Raw genomic sequence first — 11,356 nt, 5'->3', positions numbered from 1 at the left:
TCTATATTGTTAATTAGCAGGAAGTTCATTATAGTAGTTTTTAAGTAAATACATTTTTCATATGTCTTTAAAACTGGACTGGAAATGGATTAATTCTTTTTTAAAGAAGAGAGCAATTCTTTCTGGAAAAAGGAAAATAGTTTTTGTCTTTACTCTTGAAGTTATAGGGGGAATTTTAACTTCTATACGCTCACAATTTATATGAAATTTAAAATAACTACAGAAATCGTCCATAATAAGTGGATAACCCACTAAAGAGTAAGACAATATAACTTGCTATAGCAAATTAAATACATTGATAGCATTAACATTCTTTTGTGCTGTTATATCATGAGACGGAAACTCAGTAATAGAAAAAGGAAGTCAATTGTCTGCAACAAATTGAGAGAAAAAGAAGCAGTAGTGGCGAAACCCAATTTCTAGCAGCCAAAACAAAGACTAGTCTATCATTATTAGTAAGTCCATAATGGAATAACAATTATACTATATAGTGTTCCATTCTGCACTGACTTTAGGACACCCTTGTCCTATATTTAATTCTGGATTAAATTCATGGAGCCCCAAACCTAATTAGATTAGGGAAATAGGTACACTACTGAGTACTGACCCAATTCATTACACTTGGATTCTATCATAGTTATAATTAATTTTCTAAACAAAGTTGGATAAAGTACACAGAGACAAAATCATTTAAGCAGACATGAAAAGGACAAATAGCTATATAATTTTAGCCCTAACCTCAAGATTTGCAAAAAAATAGTTTATACTAGGATTATGAGGTCTATAAACTGTATTCTTTTTTTTTTCTTTCTTAATTACATTTTTTTAAAAGTTCTTCCTTAGGAATTTATCAATCAAATAGACAAGAAAAAGGGTTCACTTAAATGAAGGAGGCATCTTTTATGGGAATCTGCATTGAGCCAAGAAAATATTATGACTTTTTTGCAAGCTAGCTGTGAATTACATTTGTTTGGTCATGTTTGACATGGAGTAAAACTAAAGTGATAATAGGGAGTGGCCATTAATTACAGATGCTATCTGTATCCTCCTTCAGGCTCCAGGCTTTATGGAGTTGAAAGCATTTGCTTGCAAAACAAAGAAAAGATTGTAATAAACAAAGCTAATAATGAGATACCTCAAGATCCCAGATTCAAACTATCTTCAATATTGCTGCTATTATTATTATTATTATTATTATTATTATTATTCCAGATTGCATTTTTTGAATTGGTTAGTTTTGACATTCCCTATGCTTCTATTAAAGATCTGGAAGAGAAAACCACAAGTTACAAATTAGGCTTCAAATGCATATTGGGGGCAATGAATTGTATGAGCCAACTGGTTGAAGGCCCAAGGTAGAATCTATGGAAACTTTGGGGGTAAGTACACAAACAACCATTCTTAAGGCTCTAAAAGATTAACCAGTACTTATTTTATCCCGATAATTTGAACTAAAAATCTTAATTTCAGGACACAAAAATTAAACGGAAAAACTAAAATTCAGGACACATTGCCTAATTCCTAAATAATAGTCCTTTAGAGTGGCTACCTGGTGTCATTTCTATCTTTGGCCTTTCTGAAGCTACAATTTAAACTCTGGCCCGTTAATCCAGAGCGCTAAATTTTGCCTTTAAAAGTAATCGGACTGACAAATTCAACCCCCGAACTAAGGGGGAGCAGTGAAATAGTGACCTCAAAAAAGGCCATTTGTGCAAATGCCTCGGAATCTTGTACTCAATTAGTCCAATTGCGGAAACAAGATATTGCCAAAAGGGATGTGAAACTTCAAAGGGTGTTCTTAAAGGAAAGTTCAATAACAATGGAACTTATTACTCAGTTCAGTAAAGAATATAACTGGGGTTTGAAGTATGGTACATTTATCATGGATGCTATCTAAAGACCTAAAGACGTACCGAAGGATATACAGTTCATTACATATTTAATGTTGGGATATGCCATTTATACGGTATCCCTCTCAAACTTGAACCAATTCCAATTAGCATACAGACTTTCTTCATCTTCGAAAGGTAGTCTATCGGTTGGAAGGGGTTCTGGTTTTCTTGTTGCTGAAACAGTTCGTAGGTTCTGTCTGTACTTCTTCGCCATCTCTTTTGCTTCAGCGAATACTTTCTGCAGCAAAGAATAGTGTAACACCATAAAAGGGAAAAAAGCAAGAATGACCGACTGAAACCAGCTATGAGATCTGAAATACTTAAGAGAGACACACCTCCTTGTCCTTTAAAAATAATCCTGGCTCGCTTTCAAGTTCAGCAATACTGCATTTGACAAAATGACAAAAATGAGAGGATATCAGATTGGCAACTATTTGCCTGTTCCAGGAGATCAACATGACAATTATTTGATCTCGTTTAAATTCAGAAACTTAATTGTGGAAACTGGAAAGCAAGGAGCAAATTGAGCATATGCAGGAATGTAGTGAATATCTTAATAAATCCATTGGTAGGAGCCTTTGCATCGCACCACTTAAAAAATATCTTTGCCTGATTTCTTGTTAGCAACATGCTGAATAGGACAGGGCTCCAACGAGGAGATGTACACGAGAACAAGGAATCGAAAAATCAAACTAAGAAGATAACATGTCGTAAAGCCCTTAAAAAGACTTATGAAAAAAAGGAACATGCCATAAAGCCGTGGGCTTCCAGCAAACAAAAGTAATACATTACATACCCAAGTGAGATGGATTATTTTCTAGATTGTCTTGTCCAAGCACCCCAAAACAAAACCAGATTAAAGCTTGATAAGAAATTATGTCAAGTACTAGTGCTATGTAACAAGACATCCTTTGTGACAGTTGAGCTGGGTCTGATATAGTAAATATATACAGCAGTAGATAACATGTTTAAGGGCTCACCAGGTCATGGCATAACACTGCTTGTACTAGAGACTAGGGAACAAACATTCATTTAACCAAAGCAACATAAGCAGAAGTTTTTGTTATGCTTTAAGCTACAGATTTATGTCTGCTCAAGTGGAGTAGCTAAATGGTTAACTCACACTTCGGGCTTAGCCCTTTCAAACACGCTGCAAGAGTGAAACCCCTAGTAGGAGTGCGGGCATCGGTACGGTGGCAAGTTTAGATCCCATTAAGGACTCTATTGCCTTACATTCCCAAAAAATGGTAGTTGTATGTGAAAGAACTGACATTGGTCCTTATTTAAAAAATAAAAAATAAAAAGTTACCCTTGGTACAATATTGATTATTGACCCTATCTCTTTTTTGATAAAGACAATATTGACCATATTTCTTGAATCACATATTGTAATATTTAGTCGAAAATTCTATATTTAGTAGTAGAATATTCCCTTACCACATTAAGAGTAGTAAATAACTATTTACCACATTATATGCGGCATAAATTCCTATATAAGGAGCTCTCATTCTGAAGTGTTATTTACTCCATACAAGACACAATTCCCATCCATTCTCTCTTGTTCTTCACTCATACCATCTTAACTAATGGAAAAACGAATATAAAATAAACATGAAAGTTAAAGCACACAAGATTTAAGTTTCATGTTCCATTCACTTGAAGCGGAAAAGTTGGCTCAAATTTCCAGCCATAACTAACATAATACCTAGAAAATCTTGCCTCATTTGGAAATATCCCGCACTAACATTATTAAAAAAAAAGGGCAGCCCAGTGCACTAAGCTCCCGCTATGCGCGGGATCCGAGGAAAGGCCAGACCACAAGGATCTATTGTACGCAACCTTACCCTGCATTTCTACAAGAGGCTGTTTCCACGGCTCAAACCCGTGACCTCCTGGTCACATGGAGACAACTTTACCAGTTACGCCAAGGCTCCTCTTCTCGCACTAATATTATTATTATTATTAAAAATTTCCATCATTTGACCATATTATTATCTATTACATCCATACTAACATTAAAGCGGAAGGCTTCCCACACTCACATAATGACAATTTGGACCATCAAAATCGTGAAAAAATAATTCCAAATCATCTTTGCAGCAATTGAAGAAGTAGCAATGGGACAAAACCGGAGCTTGAGTGACATTCTTAATTTGTCTGACCTGAACTGGCTGCCCACATTGATTACCATACTCAATCTAATAGACATGAGAACTATAACCCCAAGTTTTTACCCCACTTGCAAATTTCAGTCACACATTTTAACACTATTTAGGTGAGTATTACCTGGCAAAGGAGTTGATAACACAATGAAAGCTGTTGAATGACCAACGTAATGAGCACTGCTTTTAGCTAAGAGTGATTATAATAGCTTCTAGTGCTGCTTCATTCCAAATGGAGCAAAATGGATACTGACTACCTCATATAGCGACCCTAACTACCTTGAGTTGAGGCACAGTTGTTGTATCGCATTGCTTGGTTTATTTTGGGAGGGGGAAAAGGGGTCTCTACAAGTGGGATGAATGAGATGCAATCCTAGGATCTCCAAAATTTATAACTAATATACTAACCTAACCTCTTAAGGTAAAAGGATATTAGCTTTTACGCCTTTCACCGAAATTGTTTGCCATAGTATATCATTTCGAAGTTAAATAGGACATGCATAAATTTGATAGATGAAAATATTTTTGAAGATTCAGAAATTATAGGCAACATATTACTAGTAATTTTTTAGATGGAGGCAACATATTACTAGTTGAAATATCAAAATATCAAAAAGTCGAAATATAAACGATCAAAGTACGCATGCATATAAAAGGTATCAAGGTAATTTTTAAGACACTATGGCATGTAGGTGCATTTATGTCTACCATTGAATAGGGCATAATCAAACAAATTATCTCTACAACATACCTGAGAGATATTTTGTCAGGAAACATTGACTTCACAACCATAACTTTCACCTTCTCATCAACAGCTAACAAGTTATTGATAGAAGTAATCTCGCCTCGGGTGACATTTGAGATGTGTAGCAAGCCACTGAGAATTCAAAAGCAAAAGCGTTATAAGAATTTGAAGGGAAAAAAATACTTTCTTTTTCTGGAATAACGAAAATATGACTTGCTTTAGCCAAAGAATGTTCAAAATTTTATCTCCTCTCTCATACTCCCTAAACATATCTCATGAATTAATACACCTGAATGATACCATAAAGAATTCATGCAACAATCATAAATGATATTGAATTGAATTGTACAGCTAGACTCCCTGTCACCTCCTCACCTCTCCTGCTGCTTAAACATATGCACATGCAACTAAACTTCCATCGTAAAGACACTAAGAAATAGATAAAAGAAATCCAATAAAAGTACATATCTGCAATAAAAGAAATGGTAATCCAAAAAAATTTCTTTCAGAGACGACAAAGCCTAGCAAACCTCGAAGATATTCTCCTACTAGGTTTTTCCAAGTTTATCATTAAGAACCAAGTCCACGCCTCCATCAATTGAAAGTGTGACGAGCATATAAGACTCAAATTACCAAATAAGATAGAAAGAATAGTCTCCCTTAATCGAAACAAAGAAAAGGGTCAAATTTGCCCCTATACTATCCGGAACTGAGCAACTTTGCCCTCGGTCAAACTTTTGGTCTAGTTTTTTTTTTCTTTTATGTAGGTTAAACTTTTGGTCTAGTATTACCCCGCCGTTAGGAAAAAGTTATCAGTTTTTCCATTTATCACAAAAAAGCTATAACTTGAGGGTAATTCTATACCACATTCAAAAATTGAGGGGTAAATTTGGACATTTTCCTCAAAAAATTTGGACGTGTGGACTCATGGAGTCCACCCATTTCACACTAGAGTTACCACTAATGGCAAGGTTAAATAAATACGAGACGATTTGCTAATTGCAAGGTATGATTGAACCAAACACGTGATGGAGAGCAAAATTGAGCAATTTCAGATAGTACAGGGGCAGTATTTGGGCCTTTTCCCTTGAAACAATTCAATATCTAGATGATACTGAACAACAATCAATTGCATCTACCTATTTGTGCATAAAAACGAGAAAAGAAATGTTGATTGCAATTTGCACCAATGCTCCAACTACAAAATTCAGAGCTATCCTAGATCAGAATTATTAAGTTTCTTAATTTTACACAGTGTTTTGAATAGCGAGAGGCGACAAAAAGCGACGAGTGCCCGCTTCACTGAGGCGAGAAGCGAGAAGCGAAGCGCTCGCCTTTTTGCAGTGAAGCACCAATTAATACAAAAAAATTAAAATATTAAATTTGCATATATAAATAACCAAAAATTCAATAATAATAACATATTAGCAAATATTTCATTGAATATTGTTTAAGAGAGAAATTAATTGTAATTAAAGAGAGAAAAGAACAGTTAATTGTAATTATAATTATAGAGAGAAGTTAATATGCAATTACTTGTATACAAAAACTAAAAAAAATAGAATAAAAGAGAAACAGAAGAAGAAAGACGAGTAGAAAAGAGAGAAAACATAGGTGAAAGAAAAGAAAGAAAGAACATTTATGCCGAAAATCAGTTGCTACTGCAAAGAAGAAGAACAAAGAAGATTTATTGCCGGAAGAAGAAAAAGATAAGAAAGAAGAAAGAAGAAAGAAGAAAGAGGAGAGGACTTGCTGCCGGAAAAAGAAGCCGGAAAAGAGAGGGCTTACTGCCGGAAAAAGAAAAAGAAAGAAGAAAAAAGAAAGAAAGAAGAGAAATCAGTACCTGAAACTCGAAGAAGAGTTGCGGTTGTGCTGACTGCTGAAAGAGGAAGAAGTGGTTTGAAGAGAAGAAACCCTAATGTTTTATTTAAGTCTCTTGTCATTTTTTTTTAGTTTAAAAAAGTGACGCTTCTGTCGCCTCCACGCCTCGTCGCCTCGCTGTCACTTTTCAGAAAACGCTACGCCTCAGATGAAAATAGCGTTAAGCCTCCGCTTCGCATCGCCTCACGCTATTAGCGCTGAGGCGAGCGCTATTTACAACACTGATTTTACATGCCACTAATAATCACAGCTAAATCCGACTTCTTTCTTTGGAAAGTGTAGTGTAAATTACCTTCGGTTTGTTTCACCAATCCTTATCTGCGCGCCAAAGGGAAAAAGCTTTTTCACTGTTCCTTCCACAAGGACCCCCTCTTGCAGATTTAACATTTGCTGTAGAATCCAAGATTCGAGAAATAAAATAAGAAAACAAAATAATCAAGAGAGGTTCTCCAAGAATAAATAATTGGAGGAGGAAAATCTTGATAGAATTTGAAAAACCAAACAGAACCAAGGTACCCGCATGGAAAAAAGGCGATAAATCTCATAAATAACAAAAACAATGAGATCATTATGCACAAGAAACAAAGGTATCAAAGGTGAAAAGAACTAACCCAAGCTTCCTTCTCACTAAGTATTAAGTCATTAGTCTCTTCGTTTATTCTGGTAATAAGCACATTAATTCGACGCCCCACCTGAAACAACAAGAAATAGATATAATAAGCAGACATGAATATAAAGGAATCCAAGTCAAATGGAGCAGAAGATGCAGAATGCGGAGATTTCACGAAATGTTTACATATTGCAGAGTACATTCTGGCCACCAAAAATTCGCACTTTCCTTTTATTTTTATTTTTTTATAACAATTTTATAAAAAAGGGCAGCCCGGTGCGCAAGGTATCCCGCGTTCACGCAGGGTCCGGGGAAGGGCTGCACCCCAAGGGATGTCATATAACAATTTTATATTTTTGGGAAAGATGCCAAAGAAGCAGCACTGTGCCACTAACCATTTGGTATGCACACTGAACTTAGAAGAACGTGGCCAACTACAGATACAATTGCAGTGCTTCCTACATATCTACAATCTACTGTTACAACTTAATAAACGTGATGTTATTTGCTATTACGAAAGCTAGTGCCTCCGAGCACTCTAATTAAGTAGTTAAATTGAGAGGTGATATAATGCCGCATGCTTTAAATGCAGCAGAAGAAATGTATGATAAAATCCAAAGATACAGAGGTCAATTAAATGTATATACGATCGGTGAACACTAAAAGGTTCCAACTTACATTCTCCTTCAGCTCGGTATAACTATTAACTCTGTTCATTAAATCAGCCTTAGGAAGAAAAGCCCGTAAGCCCTGCAAAACCACATTCAAGCTGTTTAACACAGAGAAGTAGACCTGCACTGGACTGATGGAGGCAAGGTGTGGCCAGATACCTCTATTCTGGTAAGAAGACCGCCAGTGTTCCACTCCGTTATCACCACCTCAATAGGTTCATTTAGTTGTTTAATCTGTGGCATAAAAGTAGAAAAAATGCTAAGTTCTTGGGCTAAAAACTCTAGGATAAAACAAATCTAGAATAGAAACACTTCAAAAAAAGAAAAGAAAAACATAGCTCAGAACTAAGTAAGAGCATCAAATTTGATCCAGTATATCATGACACACAACTTCCTCACTCATTCTTAGCAATAGTAGGTCTTTTTATGTTTTCCCTCAGAGCTCACTCATCCTTCAATTTCCATATTCTCTCCTCGCCCCTCCTAATGTCTGGTCTTCCACCATCCCTTTGTTTGTACCAAATATAACTGGAACCATTTCTCCTAGAGCTATATTATCTATCAGCATAACTTGAACATGCAAACAGGTAAATGATAGAGCTATTCAAGATGTTCAAATGACATACCCAAAAAATTCTCCCAATTCACAATCTAAAATGGAAAAGCATCACAGATTGGTGAATAGGAACAATATGCTGATTCTCAGGTCCCAAATTTAGAAGAATATATGACAATGACATCTATGTGCTTAAGAGGAATAATATTATCAATAGCATATGTTTAGAGCCAAATTTAAGTGTTTTCCAGCAGCAATTAGCACATTATAGAGTCTTACGCTCTATTTACTATAGGAATGCAATTGAGCTGAATAGAGTGCAATAGATTCATTTAATTGACCTCAGCCAATTTGAAATTGAGACAAAGTTGACTGATTGGTTACTCAGGCTCAAAAATTTGGAAAATAATACATGACTTTTTATAATTCATGAATGAATAATAGGACCAGTGCCTCCTTGAGACAGCAGTATAACTAAAAAGACAACCAATCAATACAGTTGAAAGTATAATCGTGCTCAGAATGGAGATGGTGATCCAATTTTGAGCTTTAAGTTGAAGTACAGATTCTGACAGGTTTCTAACAGCTCCATTGATAAGGTAAATCATCAAGCTAACCCAAAATAGTTTGGAATTGAGGTTTAGACGACTGATTGAACTAGTTAAAACATCAGGTTCCCTACAGACGAAAATTCAAACTTTGCATATTATAAAATAAAGAAAGTGAGAAAAGAACCTGCCTCACTCGATGCCAAGCAATGCGTCTAAAGAGCCTTCTCGTCGACAGTAACGGCCGACCACTGAGAGTTCTTCCGAGAACCTCAGCAAAAAGAACAGTCCCAGGCTCCACAACAGGCTTCCCTGACATTGATTCCCCACACTCTATTGCCTCATCATAACTCACAATTCCCATTTTCCCTCTTACCAAGAATTCCTCAGCATCCTTCTCCAAATCACACAACAAATAACCCATCTCTTTGTCATACAAAGGCAAAACATCCTTAGTTAACATTGTACCCAAAAGGTCAGCACCAACATTCACATCAAGTTTATTCTCATTGCCTGAAACCACAACACCTACCACCAAATCACCCGGTTTCGGTTCGTAATACTCTACACTAATCTTCTTACTTTCTGCTTCAACTGAATGAACTTCTTCCTCCTCCTGTTCTGTATCTTCTGTATCACTACTTTCTTGTTCCAATGACTCCTCCCTAGGCTTAAATAACTTGTAAAAAGGCTCCAAGACTTCATCTTTACTAACTTTTTTAGGCTCCTCTTCTATTTCTGCACCAACCCCATTATTTATCTGCTTTAAGTATGGCTTATTAAGCAATTCTAACTCTTCAGACTCCTCAATTTCAGGCACTTTAGCCAACTGGGTAGTGCTAAATTCTTCCAAGATTTCATTTTTAGAGCAAAACGAGACATGGGTATGTAAACTTATTTGAGAATTCCAATGGGAAGACAAATTCTTGGAAAATTTTGGGGTTTTAACAAGTGGGTATTTTGGGGGAGTGGAAAAAATTGAGAATTTGGTGGCAGTATTGTAAATAACAGAAGTGTTGAGGGGCAGAATTGGATTGAGTATAGAGAAAGACTTACATGGAAGAAGAAAAATTGGCATGGCTGCTCATCAGCTCTGAAGCTCAAGTACTAAGATTACTTGAATTGCCGCTTGTTCCGTTATCTGTTTACAGTTTGCCTTTGATATTTTTAGTTTTTTACCCGAGAGACATGTTGAATGGACCTAGGAAGTGTTGGGCCCAAGGGCCATACGATTGGCGAAGTGCAAAAATAGCCTATTTCAAGACTACTGTTTAAACCTAGTCAGTATTTAAAGTTTAGTTACTTTATAATAAGTAATTAATATTTGAACAATAAACTTGCATCTTTTTATAAAAAATGTTCCTTATCATAGCATTTCATATTAATGTATTTAAACTTTAGAGTAGTCAATTCGTAAAATTAATATAGCCCAAATTTTCTTTTACTTTTTTGGTTTAACTGTCACATATCCGAAGTACACTAACCCAATTAATTTAGAATTAGAGTCATATAAGTAAATGCTTCTTACCAGTCATAGTATATGATTAGAGGCTTGTAAGAGTTTACCAAATAATGAAATAAATTTAAGGAGTGATCATAATAGATTCTCTTTTATTTTTCGAACGGCTGGCTTGTGCTTATCTTCTCCTTAATTAAGATTAGTATTAGTACCCGCGCGATGCGCGGACATGAACCATGTCAAATTATGATTTGGGTTATTTGAATTATGTGCAAATAACCTTAAAATTAAACCTTCGATATAGAAATTATAAATGATTATTAGATATTAATTAAGAAGCACGACATGAAACCATTTTTTAAATCTCATAGTAGATAACCTTTTTTTTATATCCGTAATAACCTAATCCCTTGATTTTGGCATTTGTATTTTGCTTTACGGTCAATATTAAAGAATACTAAACATATAATGTTGTGATCTGTCTAGTTTGAGCACATTAAATCGTATTATTTAAAAAATAATTATTACTACCACTTTATTTTTCATCTCAAATTCAAATAAGTTTTATCCTTCTACATTTTTAGATAAAAAATGTTTCTCTTTATTGTTCCTTGCTTATAGTTTTTGCATTATTTATAACTTAATATTGTTATACAGTAATGTGATCTTTTATTAGCTTATGAATTGACTTAATGTCTTACTTATTACCCTTTTAATAATAATCAATAAATATAATTTTTTTTATTCTTGAAATTTAATATATTTTTACACTATTATCCTCATACTCGGAACTCTTTTATCATTTAAATCTACCAATAATATTTTTGAATAT

General features: G+C 35.0%; 1 protein-coding gene across 1 annotated transcript; it reads right to left on the bottom strand.

Annotated features, from left to right (window-relative positions):
- Window positions 1–1,778: 1,778 nt before the first annotated feature.
- On the bottom strand, window positions 1,779–10,309 carry LOC104118291 (protein PIGMENT DEFECTIVE 338, chloroplastic). Its single transcript, XM_009629510.3, has 8 exons — window positions 9,253–10,309; window positions 8,121–8,195; window positions 7,969–8,040; window positions 7,292–7,372; window positions 6,973–7,070; window positions 4,806–4,931; window positions 2,228–2,276; window positions 1,779–2,130 (listed from the first exon to the last, which is right to left on the bottom strand). The coding sequence occupies exons 1-8, from the start codon at window positions 10,141–10,143 to the stop codon at window positions 1,960–1,962; spliced, it is 1,563 nt and encodes a 520-aa protein (XP_009627805.1). The 5' UTR covers window positions 10,144–10,309; the 3' UTR covers window positions 1,779–1,959.
- Between the last annotated feature and the right edge of the window lie 1,047 nt (window positions 10,310–11,356).

Source organism: Nicotiana tomentosiformis, chromosome 4, assembly GCF_000390325.3.
Source record: "Nicotiana tomentosiformis chromosome 4, ASM39032v3, whole genome shotgun sequence".
Lineage (NCBI taxonomy): Eukaryota > Viridiplantae > Streptophyta > Magnoliopsida > Solanales > Solanaceae > Nicotiana > Nicotiana tomentosiformis.
This window is presented reverse-complemented; position numbering and strand designations above follow the sequence as displayed.

Bases quoted from the DNA above. Each gene is read 5' to 3' on its own strand.
- LOC104118291 (XM_009629510.3), bottom strand. From the start codon at position 10,143: ATGCCAATTTTTCTTCTTCCATGTAAGTCTTTCTCTATACTCAATCCA. The intron at 4,932-6,972 runs GTAATTTACACT...TTGAATTCTCAG, and splicing joins ATTGGTGAAACAAACCGAAG to TGGCTTGCTACACATCTCAA. The intron at 2,277-4,805 runs GTATGTTGTAGA...TGTCAAATGCAG, and splicing joins CCTGACAAAATATCTCTCAG to TATTGCTGAACTTGAAAGCG.